This window comes from Pinus tabuliformis, chromosome 6 (assembly GCF_031772625.1).
Source record: "Pinus tabuliformis cultivar Carrire ecotype Pingquan chromosome 6, CPIR1, whole genome shotgun sequence".
NCBI classification, from domain to species: Eukaryota; Viridiplantae; Streptophyta; class Pinopsida; order Pinales; family Pinaceae; genus Pinus; species Pinus tabuliformis.
In genome coordinates, this window is record NC_142292.1 from 576,446,540 (window position 1) to 576,457,182 (window position 10,643).

The 10,643-nt window shown below is 36.4% G+C and overlaps 1 protein-coding gene across 1 annotated transcript; it reads right to left on the minus strand.

Moving 5' to 3' along the window:
- Positions 1–956: 956 nt before the first annotated feature.
- LOC149259831 (uncharacterized) lies at positions 957–3,679 on the minus strand. The gene is made up of 4 exons (XM_089455353.1): positions 3,303–3,679; positions 2,600–3,149; positions 2,377–2,464; positions 957–1,106 (listed from the first exon to the last, which is right to left on the minus strand). Exons 1-4 carry the CDS (start codon positions 3,466–3,468, stop codon positions 957–959), a joined length of 954 nt encoding a protein of 317 aa, XP_089311479.1. The 5' UTR covers positions 3,469–3,679.
- Positions 3,680–10,643: the final 6,964 nt, after the last annotated feature.

The following is a 10,643-nucleotide window of genomic DNA, read 5'->3' on the forward strand; positions in this document are numbered from 1 at the left end:
GGTCAGAGAATCCACGGCTTCTAATCCTGAGAAAGCCCAGCTCCTCGAGTCCTTCAAGGCCTCAGGAATATCTCTAGTCCAGGTAATCTCATTAATCTCTTAATTGTTTCCAAACCCACTGCTATTCTATCAAGTAATCATGTTATGATGACCAAAATTTAATCCTATGATCAGTTTCACATTAGAAAATTCAATTTGCTACAGGGATCTCTGGACGATTACCCAAGCCTACTGGAGGCAATTAAGTTGGTGGATGTAGTGATCTCCACAGTAGGCGCAGCGCAGGTAGCAGATCAGTATAGTATTATCAATGCTATCAAAGAGGTTGGCACTAAGGCTGCAAATTAAGTTCGCTGCAAATTAAAGCTGCAGAAAAATAATGGGTAAATATAAATATACAAGTTTAAAAAACTATTTATCTCACCTTGTTCATTGTTTCTCACTGCAGGATTCTGATAATTGGTGCAACAGGTTCCATTGGTCGCTATATTGCGAAAGCCAGTATTGCTAGTGGCCATCCCACATTTGTTCTGGTCAGAGAATCCACGGCTTCTAATCCTGAGAAAGCCCAGCTCCTCGAGTCCTGCAAGGCCTCAGGAATATCTCTAGTCCAGGTAATCTCATTAATCTCTTAATTGTTTCCAAACCCACTGCTATTCTATCAAGTAATCATGTTATGATGACCAAAATTTAATCCTATGATCAGTTTCACATTAGAAAATTCAATTTGCTACAGGGATCTCTGGACGATTACCCAAGCCTACTGGAGGCAATTAAGTTGGTGGATGTAGTGATCTCCACAGTAGGCGCAGCGCAGGTAGCAGATCAGTATAGTATTATCAATGCTATCAAAGAGACAACAAGCTCTGCACATGAATAAAGCAACATGGCGGTTTCGGCAGAAGAAAATGGTGAGCAGCGGAATACTAGAAGGCACAATGAGCCCCATTCGGACTCTATCGAACGCCATTGTAAACGAGGTAATCCGCTTCAGTGGAGGCAGCTGTAAGTTGCTTTAATGCAACAGCTGCAGTGCATGCAGCCTGCATGCTAAACACTTGCCGCCGGAGAATATGCCAAACCTGAACAATGCGAATATGCCAAACCTGCAGTTTCAGCATTTGTACCTATCGAATTAATGTTAACATTAAAACAAACCTGTTGACGGTTAGCGAGAATGCAGCAGGCGTAAAACCAATTTAAGCTATGGTCGGGCCTCTTCCGCCTCGGGAAGAGGCCAAATAAGATGGCAAAAGTTAAGTTCGAAATAAAACTTTGGTTATCTGGCACAGCGCGTTTGAGAGCGTTTGAAAACTTTGTAATAAGCACAGTATAACACAACAATAAAACTTGAAACTAATGCTAACTCGGACCCGATCGATTACAATAGTCCCTGCCGAATGCCAGATGGCAGGGACTAATAAGACTTAGTGAGGCCCATTGTATCTCTATAATAATAAATGATTGGACTACAGTTGAAATATACTTTACTTAAAAAAAAGTATTGGGCTACTAATTTCATTAAGACTTAGTGAGGCCCATTGTATCTCTATAATAATAAATGATTGGGACTACAGTTGAAATATACTTTACTTAAAAAAAAGTATTGGGCTACTAATTTCATGGATAAAACCTAATTCTTCTGACGTTTTCTTTTAATTACCGGAGTATTGAAAATACAGAATGGATAAAACCGACATTGTTCCGGAAACAAGACTTAGTAAGGTCTATCGTAGGTATAATAAAAAATGATCAGGATTACACTTAAATATATTTTATTTGAAAAAAAAGAAATATTGGCCTACTATTTTCATATATATAAAATTTAATTCTTTTAACGTTTTCTTTTAATTACCAGAAGAATATTATAATCAGCGTGATTTTTTTAATAATGTTAATGAATCAACTTACATTTGAGAATAAAAATTAGTGATAACTCTCAATATTATTAATTTGACCATTCAAATATGATTTTAACAGCTGAATTACCATAAATTTTTCCACCATAAACAAAAATCCGTCTTTATATCAAAATTAAATAAATAATTGGAAAACAAACCCAACTGTATCAACAGATTCGGAAGTCCCATTCGATGACAATTTTCCGCTCTCAATATTTGTCACGATGCACGCAAACTACCGACTAGCAAGGGATACAACATGACCGAGTAAACGGCCAAATAAATTAAAATTGCCATTCCGCGTTAAACATGAAGCATGAAGTATTTTAGCCGCACCGAAAATTCTGTTCACACAGTCTGATAATCATGACTGATAACATTCATTGGAATTTTGGATTTTGGCATTGGCTTATTGGTTCCGAAGACTGTAAAACCAATAGATTGTTGAAAAAGGAGACGTGCATTCCTCTCCTACCACGGCAGATCCCGATGTTCTTTGCGGAGGAAGTCCTCCTACAGTAGAAACTCTTTGCATGTATTTCACGTTTTGAAGTAATCCATTTCTGCACGACAGAACAAAAGTGAAATTGAGTCATTATCGCAGAAGTAGAACAAAAAATACTATGGTGTCATGACAGCAATAGAATAAAGAAAAGGACGATATCAAAATGTGAAAACAATAGGGTTCAACCACTTACTTGTTTCCACCGTGACTGGTAGCCTCCATTTCAGTCCAATCAATACTGTCAGAATCCACTGTAACTGCACTCACAACCTTAACGGTCACTCGACTGAAAGGCATGAAAAGTTCCCATGTGGGTTGTCCTCCATTTTGATCAGGTTTTGTAGAAAAATAGTGCCGACCCACAACCCCTTGGCCCGGAGAATTGTATAAATATGTTGATACATTGAAATTATCCCAAGAAGACCCATTAAATCTGTAATACTGGATTCCTTCAGAGTATAAGCTGAGAAGAGGACTAAAATTCTTTGAAACACTTATTTCTGCAGGAATTCCCATTGGGAGGGATCGAACCTGCTGCCAGAATCGATATTGTGCAGCGTATGGAATTTTAACCTGCTTTCCAACCACATTGCATTGAGAAGATGGAGGAACTCCGCCCTTGGAATTCCTTCGTTGTATATAAGATACCCTGCTCGCAGTGCCATGCCCACTGTGCGAAACGGCTTTGAGTAGCAGCTCAGCCACATCTTCATTATTAATTTTTTTCATAGAAAGTGTAGTGCCTGTGTCAAAGCAAACCAATTAAATTTTTAAAATCCTTTCTAGGGTTTCAAATAATATGACAATAAACGGTAAATATCATTATGCAAGTTTAAGGATTGAAAACAAATATTTAGACCTATGTTTCATGTAACCGAAACAAAGTATTGCCTTACCTGTTACAGTTGATTCAGGGATGGCCGAGATGGGTTCTCCTGCCTCCATGCTGAACGCAAAGGTGGGCTTCCCACCTTGAGCGAGAGGGTCAGACAGGAAATAATGATAACCCACTGAATTATTCCCATTAACACTAGTAACATCAGGAGGGTAGAGCGTCGCCATTGCCCCAATCGAAATATATTCGAGCCCTGTTACATTTGATATCTTTTGACATTCATAAATTTGGATTCCATATGCATCCACCTTTCGCTTAAGCCTGAAAAAACAAACGTTGACTTATTATACAGATTGATAGAAAGTGCAACGCATTCTCAAAGACCATGTCTCAATAAACCTAAACAGATGGCATTAGTGTTGGAGAATTATTGGTACCAGTTCCCAAACGGAGGTTCAATTGAATTTTTTGTGAGAAACGTTGCTGCAGCAGCTTCTGCTTCTGCATTATTATGTAAAATACCAAACACGATCAATAATATCGTAAAAAGGAGGCAGCGGTTTATATTCAACAAAGCCATTCTAGACCAGTGACTATCTTTTCTAAAGTTGTCGATATAAAGCAGAGGAGATGGGGTTTTCATATTTATAACTTTTGATATGCAAGATAACTTTAACAAACTTTGACCAGTTCATGTATCGAACAATTCAACACGTACTGAACTAAACGTGTAAGATAGAGACATTTATGTGCAGCTTTTGTTAGGTATTACGCAATAATCAGGCTGCTGGCAACGTTAAGGCATATGACTGAAAAATAATGAACACATGTTATAATTGGCAGGGACTTTCCTTGCCAACGTAGACTTCTTCAATCCACATAATTCGTCAACGAAATTCTATTTTACAATAAATATAGATAAGTCGGCAGGTCCGTGAAATTTAAATGAGATATCAGAATCCGCGGACGACGGATGTGTGGAGGTGGTCAACGTACACAACTTGGCAAAGTCATATACAAAAGACCGTGTCGTTTTTGAACTCGGGAATTGTGGAGGATGAAATTGTCATAGACTCCCAAGGCTTAAGCATCCGGTAGAATTCTCATAAATGCCTATAACAAGTTTTTATTTTCCGACGTTGTAAAACATGAAGATTTCATGGGCAACTCTTATACGGTATTTCAGTTTGTGAACCAGATAGTGAATTGGTATTGTGAAAAGACATTTTGACTTTTTCTTTGCCTTTTAAAATTTAAAATTTTATTTTTTATAGTATTTATTTTATGATATGTATAATTTTGAAGTAACGTTAATAATTATTGGACATTCTCCACTAAGAAAAGAAATAGGGTAATGGTGTAAAAACAAGAGACATTTCGTTAAAGGTAGACCTAGTAGTTGAAGTGGCTTGTTAAATCCATCACCACATTTTTTCCATATTTTATAAAAATGGAGATTTTGAAGTACTTTATTTTATTAAAGGGGTAATTCTAGATACCAAATTATATCTATTTTAATTTTGGATTGGCTTATTTGATGGAGTCTAAATGATTTTATTAGTAATTATTAAGTCCTACTACTACTAGTTAAGGATAGGTCTAATGCAACCCAGCATAAAAGCTCACGGGGTGGTTGTGCCCTGTGCTAGGGGAGGAGACATGCTAAAAAAATCCAGTGAGCTAAGGGCTGGTATGGCCCATGGCAGGTGCATCCACAGGTGACTTTGATGGCTTATATACCCTTGGGTCACGGTTACTCAAGCCGTAGGTCAAGCCTAGAGGATCACCCACAACTTGAGAAACAAAAAAAATATTATTATTATTATTTATTTTATATTATTTTTAAATTTTATTTCTATTTTGACTTGGAATTATGTGGAGCATCTCAACACTTTATTTTTTTGTTAGATCAAATCCTCCATCCCTGCGTTAATGATAAACCACAATAAAGCGTTTGAAAGCTTTACAACGAAAATCATGTGATTAATGTGAAAAAAAGCGATCTCATTATTATGAATCACAAAAGTTAATTGAAACCTTTTGTTTATGATTAACATTCTACACATAAAAATGTTAATACATATCTGAATCAACACATACATATAAATATATATAAAAGACATTTCAAAAAATAGTTATAACAAAAATCGTTATAAATAGAAACAAAATATATATATATATATATATATATATTATTTTTGTTTTTAATATTCAAAATATTACATGTTAACTTCATATTAAAAAATGAATGAATTACAAATCTCCTTAAAAAATCTATTACTGGAATAGGATTCCCTCTTTCTTTTTATATATATATATATATATATATATATATATATATATATATATATATATATATATAGATATATATATATATCCCCTATGGGGTGTTAACATGGATTTAATGGGGCCCTTGAAGGTTGCACTTGGCATGCCATAGTTTCATCATGCATTTATAGAGGTAAGTCACATCCTCCCTTTGAATGCATGCACATGCAAGTAACAGATGGCAAAGTGTGTATATTTAATGGAGTAGATGGGCGTGATACTAGATGATGAAGAAAGAAGAGGCGCCGAGGAACAATCCTAGACCTCTTGGTTCTCCTTTTCAACAACAATTGAGTGTGTAATCCTCTTTGACCTATGGTTGGGGTATAGTTTGGAAAGACCCGAAGGTGGATATGCTCATTTCTGCAAGCCTACTCGGGGGGCGGGTGTCAGAATTCTTGGTTAGTTGTTCATGTGCTTGGTTGCTAGAGTTTTGCTTTGAAGGAGGGTCATGATTGGTGCTCAACCTTTTATGTAGAGTGAATTTTCAGGATTTATATCAATCTATCCTAGTCTATTTCTTCTGGTTGTCATTTCTGTTTGCTTTGACATCATAGGATTAAAAGCTCTAGGTTTCATGAGCTCTTGGGTGGTAGTCTTAGTTCAGGGTCTAGTATCAATTTTCTTTTGAATTTCGGTCAGTGGTTTGAGTGCAATTCACAAGCCTGGTTTTAGGAACCCTGCATGAATAAATCTTATGGTACAATTGTTGGATTTGGTGTGGTCCTTGGGGGGATAAGCTCTCATGTATTAGAATGGGTCAGTGGTTGTGTTGATGTAGGTTATGTACCGCATTAGTCCCTGCTTCATCATTTTTGGGTTCAATAGTTAACGGGTAAAAGTTAATGGAGGAGGTAATTGCTCCTATCTTAATTTTTGGGCCATATGTTGAGTCAAGGTTAAGTGCTTGGATTTGTTGCGACGAATTAGCCTATTCATTTCATGGTTGTGTTTGTTTTGGGTCTAGTCTAGTATTTTGTTCTTTTGTAGGTAGAGGTTATCATCGAAATTCTTGGGATTTTAATCTTGATTCAACCATGCTGCTGAGATAGAGCGGGAGGAGTGGATGGGGGGTGGTAGCCATGCCAAACAAGGGAAAAATGGTGCTTGTCATTTTCCCCATAATTCAACTGCCACCTTTTTCAATGTGTTTTTCTAGAAAAACGTAGAGAAACATGAAAGCTTGAGCCATAGGCGGGGGTTGAAATACAATCCCTCTCATATTCAGTTCTCATGGAGGATATGTCGACTTGGGTCTCTGAACCTAGACTTACCAAGGGCAAGAAGAAACAATACCTCAACTATGTGTCTCTTCATTACTAAAGGTATACCCTTCTAGGCCTAGTCGTGAGGGATAAACAAGTGGAAAAGCAAAATAGTTTCACATTCCTAGAAGATGTCAAGAGAATGACTAGGAACTAGTGGTTTTGTTTAGATAGAATTGATTCTCTTCTGGCTCATGTAGAAATCAACATTGTGTGTGAATCTGAGGGAGGGGACCTAATCGATTGTCTTGGCTCTAGTGTGAGGGCTCCAACAAACATCACTTCTTCTGACAATGATTAGAGAACACAATGAGGTGAGGTGTGATTTGACATTTCATTGTTTTGGTTCATGTATCGTTTGGTTGGTCGTGCAACATTTATTTTAACTTCTTGATTGCGTGGTGGTGTGCAAGATTTCTCTTGACCCACGTTGTTTGTTATGTGGAAGTTTCCTTGGTTAATGTGCAGTTTGTCTGTTAGTTGGTTACAACACTTAAACCTTCAATGAGGACCTTGTTCTAGATATTTTGTAATTAGGGTTTGATATCTATGTATGGTGTCATGAATTTTGGGTTGTCCCTTTGCAACTTAACCCCAACTTCTTTGTATTCTCTTAAAACATCATCTTCCTCTATACAAATAGTTTCAATCTTGTATACTCCATGATAGAGTTAATAAAAAAAATTAACATAAGGATTCTAATCCCTTGGGAAAATGATATTGTTTTTCTTTACTTTTAAGAGTTGGAATTTTCCTCCAACTTTTCTTAAGATTTAACTTACATAGACCAACCACTAATGACTATTTTAGCAATCTTACACCTGTTATGTTATAAAATAATATTATATTTTAACATATTAATAGGTTAATATACTCAATTATTTCATTTATAATAAATAATATATCATAATCAATATCAATATCAAACTTTATATTGTATAGATTTAATTATTACATTTATAGTTTATTAAAATAATTCTAGGAAGCAAATGCTTTTAATCATTAGGCCCATTCATTAATTAAATCTCATAAAATATTGGAGTTTGAAAATTGATTTCGCTTGCATTTAGTACGACTTCAACTAAAGTTTAAATATTAATATTCATTTAATCTTCAATTGGTAATGGAGTAATTCATATAACTTTGATTTGCTCATTAATAGGTTCAACATTAACCGTTTCCTATTTGGTAACCCAGGGTATTTTCTATGGTGTTTGAAGTGATGAAGACAAAATTTCATAATAAGAATGAACTTAGATTATTTAAGAATAAAAAATCTCGTTATCTAAAAATATGTAAAACGAAATACTATCTATTTTATGGCTGATGATGAATAGAGTGTTATTTTCCCATTTCAAACCTCTAAAAATATAAACTTCTATTAACATATTTATAAAATTAATTTAAATATTATAAAAAATAAATTGTTTCATTTTCTCTGTGTATAACATTTAATAGAAAAATATTTGAAGTCAAAGACTAAGTAATTGATGGTCATTGATGAATTGAATGCTATATTGACTACTTGGTTGCAAGGATAGAGAGAACATAGTAATAATACCCATTATAATGAAGTTTAGAAATTGATTTGGTTTGTATATTTTAACAAGGTAATTGTTGGGAGTGGGATCCCCCAAGGGTAGTTTTATGGCTAAACCCCATGTTTTAGTCAAGTTTTTTTAATATTATTGTAAAGACTTCGCATTTTGTGGTGATGGAGCGCGAAGGTGTTATATGTCACAAAGGGTATTCCGCCCTTAGTTTTGTAAAGTAAAGTCAACTGTAAGAGATCTGCCCACAATCCACAGACCATGGGATTATATAAAAAGAGCTAAGCTCTAAGTAGTTAGGAGGATAACACAAGGAAGAGAGTCATAGCTTTAGAGAAAGAAGTCTAAGTCTTGGGTTGTAGTGTAGGTAGAGGCTCTGCAGCTGAGTGCGTAGAGGCCTAGGGTAGAAGTCCACAGCTGAGTGCGCGGACCCCTGCAGCTGTGTGCACAGGGTGAATAGAGTCTGTAATACTTGGAAGATATTAATAAAAGGAGTTATTATGCAATTTCTGTGTATTTGTTCTGTTAATGGGTTTGGATATGTTGTGTATGAATTTCCTTTATTATGCTTATATGATGCATGAATGAATGCAATTACATTGAATAATTGAACGCAATCACGAATATCTACTTACGCAGTGATAACTTTAAGTATTTAACAAGATAAGCAAATCACTTAGGATAATTGAGGAATCTGCACGGCACGCTGCTATAGTAGCGTGAAAGTACCTGAGCTACAGGTTAGAGCTGCATGAAGGTCGATCATGTACTTTCGCGAAGGTATTGAAAGACGGAACAAAGGGTTTGTCTTAGAAGGCCTAGAGTGAGATCACCTGCGCGAAGGCAGGGATAGAAGCGATCAAATGACATTACAACCATCTCAAGGGTGAGGAAACTTGGTTCTGTCATCCCCCCATACTACTTCAGGTGAGACTTCAGTCCGCGCTTCGCGAGCTGATGCCGAAAGGTCCAGTAGTGTAGGGATTTGTTTGCCTAAATAACACTGAACCTGGGTTAGGCCCCCTCAAGCCAACAAATGGTTCCGTTGTCGGAACTGGAATCTGCATAAGAGATGTGTGATGTTGTATCACTGGAATCTAGCCAAGAAGGATATTAGAGACTGGTTGGATAGAAGAATCCACGAATTCATGGCACAGGAGAACAAAAACCCTTGATTGTCAAAAGAACAGTGGTTGGACCAATACCTGTATATAGAGATCCATGAAATATTTTTCTTCTTTTTCCCTATTGAGCTATACGAGTGGATCGCAAAGCTAGTAGATAGCCAAGGAAGGTGGAAACTTGACGATCCTATTGTGTGGACCCCAAAGCTAGTGCGAATGTTGGAAGCATCAGAGGATAAGATCGCTCGCGTTGTCGATCATTGGCTCAATCACGTGATAGGAGGAATTGTGACTGAATTCACGGTTGACACCTCAGTTAGCTATAGAGAGGCGGTGTTGGGTCCCTATAATACTAGTGATTACCCCATTACTATTGTAGTTATACCCCTTATTTATATTGTTGTGCCCCCATTGCCCCCATATTGTTATTAATGTGCCCATAGAATCCCTCTATTGTTATTTGTGTGGCTTTATATTATTATTGTTAGGTCGGCTGGATTATATTGTGACTCCTTAGACTCCTATATATAGAAAGGAGGTTTTGTCATTTGAATCATCCAAGAATTGTTCATTTATGTAATGTAAAGGAGGTTTCCCCTCGAAGAGGCTGAATTCTAAGGCATTGTTCTATCTTTTCTATCTTTTCTTGAGCTGGTTTCATAACATTTGGTATCGGAGCTTTGGATTCTAGGGTTTCACTGCTCGAAACAGGTCATCGTGGCATTTTCGCTATAACGTTTTTTCTGTGACGTTTCAGAAGTCGCAAAAAAAACCCATTTGATAAGAAATCACGCTGAACCTTGGGTCTGAAATTCAGAGCATTTCGTGCGATATTTTTGGAGATATGATATGAGGAATTTGGTCTTTTTACAGACTCCTGAATTACATTCAAAATAGGTGACTTGGGGAAAATCGTCATAACTTTCTTTCTGAGAATCGGATTGAAATTTCATAAGAAGGTACAGAAAGAGGACGGACTGTAGTTTTCTTGTATATATTTTTCAGAGTCAAAGGTTGAAACAGTGACACGTGGCACTTCAGAGAAGTTCGTTCTACTGAACTAGTCTATAATCAGGTCACTGCGGGAGATTGTGCATAACTCTTTCTTGGAGAATCCAATTTGGATCAGACTAGT